The sequence below is a fragment of the Falco biarmicus genome, chromosome 4 (assembly GCF_023638135.1).
Source record: "Falco biarmicus isolate bFalBia1 chromosome 4, bFalBia1.pri, whole genome shotgun sequence".
NCBI lineage: Eukaryota > Metazoa > Chordata > Aves > Falconiformes > Falconidae > Falco > Falco biarmicus.
This window is the reverse complement of record NC_079291.1, coordinates 63,960,263-63,972,772: the sequence shown is the minus strand read 5'-3', so window position 1 is coordinate 63,972,772 and position 12,510 is coordinate 63,960,263. Positions and strand designations below refer to the sequence as shown.

Sequence of the window (12,510 nt, the reverse complement as noted above, 5' to 3'; positions counted from 1 at the left end):
AGGCATTGCGATGGGCCTGGGGAAGCCCTAAGAGGGCCAGGGGGTAAAAGGCAGCTGGTAGAGACAACAGGACCCTTAGGTGGGGGGATGTGAAAGGGCACAGGAGGTCCACAGCAGAAATTACTCCTACTGGGACAGGCAGAGCTCGTGGCATCCTGGCAGCCCCGCGCTCCAGCACTGCTGCTCCAGGTGTGCCCTCTGGGGCAAAATGGCTGACCGGCCACCTGCGTCTCCTGGCCAGCCATGACACTGAGGGGGTCACCTGGGAGAGGCTGTTCTTCCCACCCAGACCTGCTCTGCCATCATCCCCACATCCAGGAGGCGCAGGGGGGCCCTGGCTGTGGTTAGGACCTCCCCCCCCAGCAGCCACCAGGCTGTCCCGGCAGACCAAGGGGCCTTAGGGTGCCCCAGGAGCCCCAATAGTGGGTAACCCCCTCCCCAGGCCACCCCATTGAGGCACTTCTTACTGAGTGCAAAGGTAGCAGGACACAAGTTGAATGAATAAACCAACTGTTTATTAATTAATGCATACACACAGCATCCAGGAGTGAGTCTGTCACCCGGCTCAGTGCCACCTACACCCATTGTCACCTGAGGAGCCTGTCACCTGAGAAGCCCTTACTGACATCCACCAGCATGGCAGGGATGGACTGAGGGTCAGCTCCTCCTCCTGCCGGTGATGCAGCAAGAAACTAAGGAGCTGTCAGACTTCCCCCTGCTTTTTCCTTCAGGGATAGGATTCAGCAGTGGTATTTGAAAGGAAAAACCCCAATTTCACCTGTCTGTACTTCTTCCCGAACAAAGGCCTTCAGGAAATTTTCATAGCTCGTGGCTCATTTTTTAGAAAATACAGTAATAAACTATAACTTCTAAGTGAGAAACCATCAAACTCCAAACAATAAACAGTAAGTGAAGGACTTTGAATCCTCGGTTTTAAGCAAGAAACAGCAAAGCGCACACGAGCAGGCAAACTGAAGGGCAGCACAGGAGTTTCCCTCGCCAGGCAGCACTGCCGCACACACCGGCAAGCTCCCACTGAACCTTCCGCAGCACCAAATTACTCATCTACCTGCATTAGGGACAATTAATTTAATTTCTTCCCACCGCAGAGACTGATCACAAAGTGCCTCACAGAGGCCAAATACTGCAGCTGGGGGAGTATTTTGAACATAAACCCGACTTTTTTTAGCCCGTGCCCCACATGGTGAACCCTGGGTGTGGGGCCTGCCCAGCAGCCGCGCTCCGGCTGCCCACAGCTCGCAGCTCCCGCGTTGCCCCAGGTCTCCCGGCTCCAGCCAGGGCCGTGGTCGCTCCCCAGACCCTCGCAGCGGCCGGGCCGGGCAGCACCGGCGGAACCCCAGAGCGGGCCGCGGCGCTCCGGCGGGCTCTTGTCCATGGCGCAGCAGCGGGAGCGGGGCCCGTTGACAGGCAGCGGACGCAGCCAGTAGCAGACGAGGAACGGCCCGCTTGTGGCTCGTTGCACCAATGAGCGGCGGAGGGAGGTGGGGCTATCTCCCGGAAGTGGCGAGCGGTGAGGGGGGCAGCTGCTGGGTTGCACCGGTGGTTGGGGGAGGCTGCAGCCATGTCGGAGCGGAAAGTGTTGAACGTGAGTTAGGGGGGTATTTCGCTGGCTGGGGGGGGTCCCCAGGCCGGACTGGCCCCTGGGAGGGTTCCCTGATCGCTGGGCTTGGTCCTGAGGCGCGGGGTGACGGGGAGTCCCTGCTCGGTTGGGGGTCCCTGAGGCCGAGGGGGGGGTTCCTGAGAGGACTCTCAGGCTGAGAGGGAGGCGGTTGAGGTGGGGATCCCCAGCCTGGGGCTCCTGGCAGTGCTTGGAGCAGGCCCTAAAATCATGTAAGGGTTGGGGGGCCTGGGGCTGAGGACAGACAGACGCCCACAGTGCCTGGCTGTGGCGTGGTCTCAAGTGCCAAACACCCCATCCACCGCACCCTGCCACGCTAGCTCCTGCTGTGTGGAGCTGGTGCCTTAGGCTGGTACAGCAGCTGGGAGCCTGCCTGCCACAGTTCACGCTCTTCTGGGTGGCTCTGTGCCCAGCACGCACACGTCTCTGCTCTGTCTCTGTAGAAATACTACCCGCCGGACTTCGATCCTGCTAAGATCCCAAAGCTCAAACTCCCAAAGGACCGACAGTATGTGGTGCGGCTCATGGCCCCTTTCAACATGCGGTAAGAGTCTGTACCAGTCAGAAGGAAGCAGCTGTAGAAGACTTCACTTATGAATTGTTTTGCCTCCATATGCTGCAGGGGAGCTGCTGCCGGCAGCCATTAGAGGTCACACAGACCAGAAGAAAAAGGGTGAGGGAGGGGGAGGTGATGCTGCGGGTGATTTTGGGTTTGTTTGAAGAGTAGGTACTGAATCTCCAAAGAAGGAAAGAACCATTGCTCAGAACCTGGGCTCACACAGCCCAAAATTCACTTGGACTTTTATTGGTCTGTTTGTTCTTTTCTTTTGATGCGTTACAGACTTGTCTTTTTTCTTTTGTAGGTGCAAGACATGTGGCGAATACATCTACAAAGGGAAGAAGTTTAATGCCCGTAAGGAGACTGTTCAGAATGAGGTGTACCTGGGGCTTCCCATCTTCCGCTTCTACATCAAGTGCACGCGTTGCCTGGCAGAGATCACTTTCAAGGTGAATACGTTCTGTATTTTCTGCACTCTTGCTTTTTGGGGATGTTGTACAGCCTGTGGACATTACTGGGTGCTGCCCCCCTGGGGAAAGGGTGTCCCAGAAAAGACTTGAGTCTAAGCATGTGATTTTTGGTGTACCTTCCCTTATCATGGCAGTTTGTAGTTCTGAAGTGTCTCGCCCATCCGTGGGTGGGCTGCAGCAGCACATCAGCTGGAGCAGAACAGAAGGCCATGAGTGATTGTCTGCCCTATGATGTAAATGAAATTGGGAAACATTTGCTTGTGGCTCTGTAAGTGGCCGCAGGATGGCTGGAGCAGAATTGCCCCAGTACAATGACTTTGCTGTCTCATTTCTTCCTTAGACAGACCCTGAGAACACAGACTACACCATGGAGCATGGTGCCACTCGCAACTTCCAAGCTGAGAAGCTCTTGGAGGAAGAGGAGAAAAGAATGCAGAAGGAGAGGGAAGAGGAGGAGCTCAACAATCCCATGAAGGTATGAGAATGTGACCTCTGCAGAAGGCAAACCTCTCTCCTGCCCTGACTGCTTTTCCCCAGCAAAGCAGGTGACTTCGTAGCTGTTGGTTTAGTTCTACAGGCTCCCAAAGTACTGCTGTGCGCTGGACAGGCAGGAGGCAGCACTTTGCTCTCAGGAGTTTCCTGCTTTGTTGGAACTTGTGACAGACTGCATCTTGCCCCAGTTTTTCCTGTCCTAAGACTCCAGAGTGAGGGGGATGATGATCCTCTTACTGCTTCCAGCCCTGTGATGGGGGGAGAGGTTGTGCTGGAGATTGCTGGCAGGCTCTGCTATCTGTGCCTGCCTTGACTTACCTCTGGTCACCCAGGTCCTGGAGAATCGAACCAAGGACTCCAAGCTGGAGATGGAGGTTCTAGAGAACCTGCAGGAGCTGAAAGAACTCAACCAGCGCCAGGCAAATGTGGACTTTGAGGCCATGCTGAAGCAGTACAAGGAGTTCGAGGAGGAGCAGAAGCGCAAGGAGCAAGAGGAGGATGAGCAAGAGATGAAGTGAGTGGGCTGGAGTGTTCACAGGCATATGAAATCAGCCATGCTGGCCCTGGCTAGGCAGGGCTGTGTCTCACCCTTTCCTTAGCACCCTGAGAGCACCCAAGAGAGGGCCCAGCCTGAGGGGCCTGAGTTCACAGGAGTTGCGTGGGTGGGATGTAGTCCTGAGCAGGCTGTGGGGAGATCTGGGGCAGTTTGTTGTGGCCACATGTTTAGGGAGGTACTGGTTTGCTGTCACTGGCTCATCTGGTGGGGAGATCTGGGCTGCTGCAGGGGCCTGACTGACCCTGAGAAATGTCCTCATGTAGAGAGAGGGTTTCTGCACCTTGCTGAGGCAGCAAGTCTCAGTGCTATCAACTTTTGGGCACTGCTTGAACATGACTTCTCAAAAAACACCTGAGAAGGTGGATCCCATTGCACTGCTGCTGAATTCCAGCTCCCCTTACAGCAGACAGCATGGGCACGGTGCACAGCCGGCACCACTCGGCACAGCAGTGGAACGGAGCCAGCTCTAACCCTCTGTGTGTGGCCTCTCTCCTTGCAGAGCTATGCTGGAGCAGGCCCAGAACCGGCGGCTACTGGTAGACTCCGACTCTGATGAAGAGCCCACGAAATCGCGAGCGAAGCCTGTGGCCAAAATGAAACCTACAGATATCTTGCAGGAGGTGAGTGGGGGCAGAGGCTCTTCCACCCACAGCACCTTTTCCCCAGACCAAATCAGCTGTCCTGGGCTGCATGGTGCCTGCTTTGTCCCTGCTCTGTGCTCCGATGAAGCCCTAATGCCTGTCACGCATGAGCAGCTTGGAAAGCCTGTGTCCCTGTGCACTGGGCTGAAAGGAGACAGGGATCAGTTGGTGATTTTAGACAACGTTTGCTGACAAAGGCTGGGTGGGAGCTGCCCCTGTCCTTGCTCAGGATGTGGCTTCCCTTTCAGCTCAAAAAGGATGGGCTCGCCTTTGCCTTGGTCGTGCTTCAGGCACGTTTTCAGTGCCCTGAAAATTACAGCAGTGAAACAACTGCCTGGGACAGCCTTTCCTTTGGTTCTGTTTTGTCCGTGTTGGAGACATGCAGAACAAAAGAGCTTTCAGTGCCTGGCTTGCGAGGGAGGGATTATCCCCACAGACAGGCCCCTGCACTGCTGCTCTCCAATGTCGATCCGTGTCTGCAGGGACCTCTGTCCGGCTGGATGAATCAAAGCTGCTGTGTCTCTAAACCGAGCTGGGGTTAATCTGAGCGATGTTCCCTGGCCCGGCACTAATCCTTGTGCCTGGGGGAGTTTGATTCTGTGGCCAGACCACCTGCAGGCACGCAGTCCTGGCTGGCAGAGGTTGTGCAGCCCTGTGGCATGCATCTGGCTCCTCAGCATCCCAGGGCCATCCCACAGCTACACAAGGCTGGATTTAACTGTCACAGGCATCGGGACATTTGTCTCCAAGGGCTGTTCTGCAGCCATTTAGATCTATATCCCTGTTGTTTGTTTAGCTTGTGCCAGTCGCTGCCGTGCGGGGTGGGGTGGGGGTGGGGGGGTGGGGAGAATACTCGCTGCTGCTCTGAGCAGCTATCCTCATGCCTTTTGCTCTTTGTGCTGCTGTTTTCACCACTGGTCCTTCTCCCCCATCCCTCTGCCTCCCCTCTGAGGCCAGAGCACCCTAATGCCCCTGCTCTGCTCTGCAGGACCCTCAGCCCCAGAGTAAGAAGCTGAAGACTGAGAGCTGGGAGCGGAGTGTGGGCAAATTGAACACCAAGCCCCAGCTGGCCGGGCTGGTGACAGTGAGGAAGCAGAAGCCAGGTCCTGCCCTGGCTAATGGGACAGAGAACCGAGGCACCACGGCCACCACCGGTAACTGCCCACGTGGGAATGGGGTGGCCTGAGCTGGGCGGTCAGGGAGGGACCTGGCAGCACCCAAGTGGCTTTTAGCACTGTCTTCAGAGCCTGAATGCTCTTAGCTCAAGTCCTTGTTGTGAGGCAGATGGGGCCGTGATGGTATAAGAACAGAGGGTTGTCCCTGTTTCCAGGAGATGTCCAGGTGGAGGAGGGGTTCCTTCCTGGCCATTGGCGGTAAGCCAAGGCCATGGAGACAGACTGTCAGGGTCAGGAGCTTCAAAACAGCGACTCGGTGTGCAGTTATAATGCTGAGAACCGTCACAACAGTGAGATATGAACATGAAAGCAAGAAAATGGCTTTGGTTGGGGCTTGATTATAAAACCTGCCAAACTGTTGGAGTTTGTCAGCTTTAAAGAAGTGGTGAAAACAAGCAGAAAGGCTTTCCAGCACCTCAGCATTCACAGCCCCAGGAAGTCAAAGCATCCGTGGATTTGGGAAGGGAGGTGATGAATTGATTAGTTCTGGGCTGACTGGCCCCTAAGCCTTTGGCATAGTAAGTCCCTCTGCCCTCAAGGGATCCCTGGGGAAGGACAGCTCTTGTAGTTACCCCATTTTTTTATATTCTTCCCCCAGCCACCTGCTCGTGGCTGCTGGCAGGGTCTGTTTAGCCAGATTATGCTGGAGGAGCTGCCCGTTTTTCGAGGACTCGAGGTGCTCTGCCTGTGACGCTGCCTCGCACTCACAGCTGGTGTGGTCAGAGCTGAGAGCCAGCTCCTCTTCCTTTCCAGCAGCTGAGATCTCCCCGGGGGTTGCGGAGGGAGAACAGGGTTTTGCAGACCTTGGGCCAGCCTTGCTGCTTCCCATCATTGCCGCAAGGCGGAAGCAGGAGGCTCCAGCCGAGGGGGTGCGGGGTCTCCTTGTCCACCCGATTTAACCTTGCTGTCCTCATGGAGATTCAGGCTGGGGGAACGAGGCACAGCTCGGACTCTGGCTCCCGGCACCTCGTTTCCAGCCGCAAGCAGCCAGAGCAGCGATGCAGGCTTGTGTTTCCGCGTGGCTGGTTGTGCCGAGCCGGCGGGGTTGGGGGGCCATGGGGAGGGCCCTACCTGATGGTGTCTGTTCTCTTGCTCGGCTTCCAGGCTCGTTTCCCACAGCAACGGGCACCACGTCCTCCCTCGGCTTGTTGGGGACGTATTCGGACAGCGAGGACAGCCCGAGCGACTGACGAGCCCCCAAGCCAGCATGGAGCAGGGACTGCAGGAGCAGGGACTGCAGGCTGTGCCCTGCTCCTAGCTGACAGCAGCTGCTCCCGAGCCCCATGCAGAGCTGGCATCGCAGCCGGCAGGCCCAGCGGGGTTTCCAGACCATCTGGAGTCCCAGCGCCTTCACCTGCCTTGGCCCGGCATGTGCGTCCATCCTCCAACAGGGACAAGGCCCCAGCCACCCTCACTGGCTGACACTGCTGGTGGACAGAGCCCTGATGGGCTGGTGGAGAAGACCCCTTCCTCCCAGGAGGGTCTGGCTGCTGCCGCGCAGCCAGTGGAGAGTGCTGACGCTGTCCCAGGCTGGTCATGCCCAGACGTAGCTCTTGGCCAGCCCTGGGAGCAGGATGTGTCCCAGCTCTGCACCCACAACGTGTTCAGAACTGCTGGGGCCAGCCAGGACTGCGTCATTTCTCCATTCTGGTGGCGCCCACTGCCCTCACCTCCGTGCTGATCAGGCCCTGGTTTGTGACACACTGACCTCCCCCATGGTGGTAAAGGGACCTCAGGGCCTTCCTTCGCTCCAGCCCCTTGTCCGAGCAGCGGTAAGGCAGGAGCTCAGCACCCTTCTGCTGTGGGAGGACTCGCCACCACCACTGCTCTAGCCCAGGGCAGCTCCTGACCCCCCACCAAGGGCTCAGATCCCACCTTTGTGGGGTGAGCCCGAGTCCCCCAGTGTTTGCTGGTAGAAGTGACATTTCCCACAGCACAGACCCAGGGGACTCGTCTGGCCATGCACTGTGGGGCCAGGGCTGTCCTGGCTGGGCTGCCACCAGCCCCCTTCCCCTGCCCAAGTCCTCCCGTGCCCCAGCTGTCCCCAGCAGCTTGGTGACAACACCCCCACGCCGGTCAGAGAGCAATTGGGTTTACTCTGCTCACTGGCAGCCACAACCCGGTAATAAATCAGATGTGTCAGAGCCACTTCTTCGTCTTCCAGAGCAGTAATTTGTACACGGGCGGTGGGTCCTGCCCGCACGCCTCTGGCAGGGGCAGCCCCAAGGACCCCCACCCCATCATACGGGTTTATCCACCCTCGCGCACCCTCCTGCCCCAACCAGGGCTCAGTCTCCGCACCCGTGTCCATTAACTCCCTCCTTAAGGCACCCACATCTAATTAACGAGCAGCTTCTTGCTAATTAACCCGCTCACAAAAAGCGCTCTGGCATGGGCTGCAGGGCCAGGGCCTTGTGGAGCGTTTCTGAGAGCCGGGGAGAAAACCCAGCCCCCCCCCCCGCCCACCCCGTCCCAATTAGCATTCCCTGCACGAGTGTTGTAATTAGCCTCTTCAAATATTAATGCTGGATATTGGGCTGAGCCCTGGGGTTGGTGTTAGATGGGGTCTGTCATGAGCAAAGCTGGGGGGCCCTGGCCATGCAGGCCCCCCCCAGCCATGTCCTCCTCCCATACATGTGCCCCCCCCGCAGCTCCCTGCACCCCGACCCCAGGCCGGGATCCCAGGGGGGGCCCTTTGTTCTGGGAAGACAATACAAGGAGCCTGCTCGGTGCATGGTTGGGGGGTACCGGCCCTCCTGACCCCCCCGTGTGGTCCCCGGGGCAGAGGGGGAGGCAGGAACCCCCATGACAAGCTCCCTGGGGGGGGCTGACCCTGTGGTTGGGGGCTCCATCCTACCTCCAGCCATCCGAAGCCCCCAGGCTTGGTGCCCCCCAGCTCTTTCCCTGTGCCCTGACCCCCCGGAAGCCCGGGGGGGTGGCCTGTGCCCCCCGTCGGTGCCCGGGGCTCCCGGTGACTCCCCTTCTCCCACTGTCGCACACACGGGGGGGCCCGTCCCGCTGTCACTCGGGCGTCCCGGTGCCCCCGTCACCGCAGAGGGGGGCAGCAGGGCTCCCGGCGTGTCCCCCTCATTGTCCCCCGCAGAGTCCCCGGTGCCCGTCCCCCTTCTCGTGCGGGTCCCGTCCCCCCACCCCCGGCGAGGCGGGTGCGGGGGGGCCGGGGGCTCCGGTCCGCGCCGCGCGCGGCGGCGACACAAAGCGGCTCCCGGCGGCGGCGGGGGGGTCCCGGCGCGCCCGCGCTCCCGGTGCCGGCCCCGCCATGGCCAAGTGGCTCCGGGAGTACCTGGGCCGGGGGGCCCGGCGCTCTCCCCCCCGCCCACCCCAGCCCGACTACAGCGGCGGCGAGCGCCGCCCCACCGGCACCGGGAGCGGGGCCCCCCCCGGCGGCCCCCCCGGCGCTGCCCTGCGCGGCCCCGCTGCCTCCCCCCGGCACCGGCTGGTGCGGGTGGGGGGCGCGGGGCCGGGGAGCGGCCCCCGCCGGCTGGAGCAGGTACGAGCGGGGGACACGGGGGACACCGGGGCGCGGGGGGGTGGGGGGCAGCGAGGCAAGACCCGGGGGAACGCGCGGGCACCAGCGTTGGGGGGTGAAGGGACCGGGTGGGTGCAGCGGGGAGGGGGGGCTGGGGCGAGGAACCGGGGGGTACCGGGGAGCAGGACCTGGGTGAGGGCGGAGGAGTGCGCGTGGGGCAACTGGGAACGAGCGGGGGGACTGGGGGGCAAGGAGCGGGGGGGCACAAGGGGGATGGGGGGGGAGGTGGGGAAGGGGGCTTGAGGACCCAGAGGGGCTGGGGAGAAGGACCGGGGGAACCGCGGGGGACCGTGGTCGGGAACCGGGAAGAGCCAAGGGCTCGGGGGGCAGCAGGGCACCCCGGGGAAGGACCTGGGGACACGTTGCGGGGGGGACGACACTGGAAGGGGGCTGGGGGCGGTGGAGTCACTGGGAGAGGGGGAAGGGGTCCGGGGACAAAGGGACCCGGTGGGAGGGAGCGGGGAAAGGACCGGGGACACCCACATCAGGGGCTGGGGGAGCCTCCAGGGTCCCGGGGAGGGGACCCAGGGGCTGGGGACCTGGGGGGGGGGGGGGCAGTGGGGGTCGCGTCCCACCCGGGGTCCCACCCAGGGCGCCCCCCCGCAGGGCCCCGGTGAGAGCGAGTACTCGGAGCCCTTTGAGGGAGAGCAGGACCCGGCGCCCGAGGGTGGCTGCGAGGAGCCCGGTGAGGCCACAGGTGGGTGACACCCGGGCACCCCCCAGCACCCAGCCCCGCGGGTGGGGGTCCCACGGCCAGGGGGCCTCCCACCCATCCCGGCCTCGCTGCCTCTCCCAGCCTTGCCTGTTCCCAGGGTGCCCCCAGCAGGGCGAGAGCCGGCGGGCGAAGCCGCGGCGGGGACCCCAGCTCTACGACACCCCCTACGAGGAGTGGGAGACGGCAGGGGAGGGTCCGGGGGTGCCCACCGCCCGGGAGAGCCGCCTGCCCCGCGACGACGAGCGCCCGGCCGACGAGTATGACCAGCCCTGGGAGTGGAAGAAGGATCACATCTCGCGGGCATTCGCAGGTGACAGCATCCCGGGGGACTGAGTGTCACCCCAGGGTCCCCCCCAGCTCCTCTGGGTACCACTCCTTACCCCCAGCATCCCCCAGCAGCCATGGGTGCCACCCTGGGGTTCCCCAGCCCCGTGTCCCCCAGCTCCATGGGTGCTACCCCGGGGTCCCCCAGCCCCACGTCACCCAGCTCCATGGGTGCTGCCCCAGGGTCCCCCAGCTCCCATGGGTATCACTCCTGCCCCCTAGCATCTCCCAGCACCCCTGGGTACCACCCTGGGGTTCCCCAGCCCCACATCCCTCAGCTCCCATGGGTGCCACCCAGGGACCCCTGGCATCCCCTGTCACCTGGGGATAGCACCCCTGGGACCCCAGCATCCTGTGGCACCCATGGATATCATCCCAGACCACTCCTGGCCCTAGCACCCACCAGCACCCATGGGTCCCACCCCTTGGGGGCAATGGGAGACCACGGCAAGGCAGAGCCGCGGTGGGGACATCTGGGACATTCCTTTGTGGTCTGGCACTGAGAGGTGCCCCCCAGCAGCAGGCAGGGGTGCTGGGACCCCACAGTGGGGTGACACCCCCGTTTGTCCCCGCAGTGCAGTTTGAAAGCCCTGAGCGCTCCCCCAGCCTGTCCCGGCAGCTGCCGCAGCCCCCCCGCCCCCCCCCAGGTGCCAGGCCAGGCTGCCCCCCCAGCCCCAGGCACGTGGACACCTCGCTGCCCCTGGAGAAGCAGGCGTGAGTCTGGGCGGGTCCCTCTTCCATGGGGTGGCATCAGCATCCCAGTCCCGCATCATGGTGTGGAGGCAGCCCTCAGGGGTGAAGGGTCCACCACAGATGGGTCCCCATGGGGTGGAAGGTGCCCAATGACATGGATGGGTCCCCATAGGGTGGAGGGTGCCCCATGGGGTGGTTGGCCCCTTTGACGTGGTTGGGTGCCCCATGGCATGGATGTGTCCCCATGGGGTGGTTGGTCCCTTTGACGTGGTTGGGTGGCCCGTGGCACAGATGGGTACCCCATGATATAGGTGTGTCCCCATGGGGTGGAGGGTGCCCCATGGTGCAGATGGGTCCTGGGAGGGCCCCGGTGCTGTGTGCTGGGGTGATGCACACAGGGTGCCACATGCCACCACACAGCTGGTACCACGGCCCCATTGGGCGGGCAGGCGCCGAGACGCTGCTGGCACTGTGCCGCGAGGGCAGCTTCCTCGTGCGGGACTGCGAGACCAGCCCCGATGACTACTCGCTCTCGCTCAGGTGAGCGCAGGGCTGGGGTGGAGTGGAGGGTGGGGGGCACAGGGACAGCCCTGGGGACAACCTAGGCATGGGGGGCATCCTGGGTAGAGGGGCTGGGCTGTCAGCATGGTGCTTGCATCCACATGCTGGCGTGTGTTCACGTGTTCCCCAGTGACGCACGTTGACATGCACCTGCGTGGGCAAGGGGTGGCCATGCCCTGCGCTGCGGGCCTCAGTTTCCCCTCCCCACCTGCAGGAGCAGCCATGGCTTCGTGCACGTGAAGCTCACGCGAACACGGGAGCAGCACTTTGTGCTCGGCCGCGCCGGAGCCGCCTTCCCCTCGGTGCCCGAGGCCGTGCGGCACTACACAGCGCGGGCACTGCCCGTCCGCGGCGCCCGCCACCTCTCCCTGCTCTACCCCGTGGCTGTGCAGCCCCTGTGACCCTCCCCAGCTGTGCCCTCTCCCCAGTCCTGCAGCAAAGCCCCCCCATTAAAAGCCGATGTGCAGCCCCTGCCTGCTGCGTGCTCTGCGGCATGTGGGCATGGCGACGCTCTGGTCCCTCTTGAGGCTCAACTCTATGGTGCCTCCGGGGGAAGGCATGACACCCTCAGGCAGGACGATGTGGTGGCCCTGCCACCGGTCCCATCCTGGTCCCAACACTTGGGTCCTGCCCTTGTGCCCACTCCCACCATCTCCCCAGGAACCCAGAGGTCCAGGTGAGGCGGGGGGGTCCAGATGAGCCCCTATCCCCCACCAGGGGACAAAGCCTGGAGGTGGCACTACCTGGGGTCACCCACCATCGACCGCACACCAGCTCAGCTGCATGATGGGGGGGCTGATGGCACCAGCCCCCCCAGCGGAACCATGGCGGGGGGGAGCAGGTGCTACATGTGCAGTCAGTGCAGGCTTTGCATGCTGGCATGGGACGAGGCCGTGGGACCACCGAGTGGCTCCCTTGAAATGGGGGGGCCCCAGCAGCCTGCCGCGTCCCAGCCACATGCTAACCCCCCAGCACACTGGTATGAGCTGCTCGTGCTCGGTGGGCAGGTGGGGGGCAGCGGGGGGGCACTGGGTGCTGCAGGGTGGGTGCTGTGCAGATGACAAGCAGGGTGGCAGGGTGCTGCAAAACCCCTTTTTGGGGGCTTTTCCTGCAGAAAGGCAGAGCTGGGGAGGGTGCC

The 12,510-nt window shown here is 62.4% G+C and overlaps 2 protein-coding genes across 2 annotated transcripts; both read left to right on the top strand.

Moving 5' to 3' along the window:
- Nucleotides 1-1,528: 1,528 nt before the first annotated feature.
- YJU2 (YJU2 splicing factor homolog) lies at nucleotides 1,529-7,680 on the top strand. The gene is made up of 8 exons (XM_056338035.1): nucleotides 1,529-1,606; nucleotides 2,083-2,183; nucleotides 2,503-2,647; nucleotides 3,009-3,143; nucleotides 3,493-3,674; nucleotides 4,216-4,336; nucleotides 5,346-5,511; nucleotides 6,637-7,680. The coding sequence occupies exons 1-8, from the start codon at nucleotides 1,583-1,585 to the stop codon at nucleotides 6,720-6,722; spliced, it is 960 nt and encodes a 319-aa protein (XP_056194010.1). The 5' UTR covers nucleotides 1,529-1,582; the 3' UTR covers nucleotides 6,723-7,680.
- A 928-nt stretch (nucleotides 7,681-8,608) lies between these two features.
- On the top strand, nucleotides 8,609-11,995 carry SHD (Src homology 2 domain containing transforming protein D). The gene is made up of 6 exons (XM_056338210.1): nucleotides 8,609-9,040; nucleotides 9,686-9,776; nucleotides 9,892-10,104; nucleotides 10,694-10,832; nucleotides 11,232-11,351; nucleotides 11,587-11,995. Exons 1-6 carry the CDS (start codon nucleotides 8,810-8,812, stop codon nucleotides 11,771-11,773), a joined length of 981 nt encoding a protein of 326 aa, XP_056194185.1. The 5' UTR covers nucleotides 8,609-8,809; the 3' UTR covers nucleotides 11,774-11,995.
- Nucleotides 11,996-12,510: the final 515 nt, after the last annotated feature.

Bases quoted from the DNA above. Each gene is read 5' to 3' on its own strand.
- YJU2 (XM_056338035.1), top strand. From the start codon at position 1,583: ATGTCGGAGCGGAAAGTGTTGAAC. The intron at 2,184-2,502 runs GTAAGAGTCTGT...TTTCTTTTGTAG, and splicing joins ATGGCCCCTTTCAACATGCG to GTGCAAGACATGTGGCGAAT. The intron at 3,144-3,492 runs GTATGAGAATGT...CTGGTCACCCAG, and splicing joins AGCTCAACAATCCCATGAAG to GTCCTGGAGAATCGAACCAA.
- SHD (XM_056338210.1), top strand. From the start codon at position 8,810: ATGGCCAAGTGGCTCCGGGAGTACCTGGGCCGGGGGGCCCGGCGCTCT. The intron at 9,041-9,685 runs GTACGAGCGGGG...GCCCCCCCGCAG, and splicing joins GCCCCCGCCGGCTGGAGCAG to GGCCCCGGTGAGAGCGAGTA. The intron at 9,777-9,891 runs GTGGGTGACACC...GCCTGTTCCCAG, and splicing joins GGAGCCCGGTGAGGCCACAG to GGTGCCCCCAGCAGGGCGAG.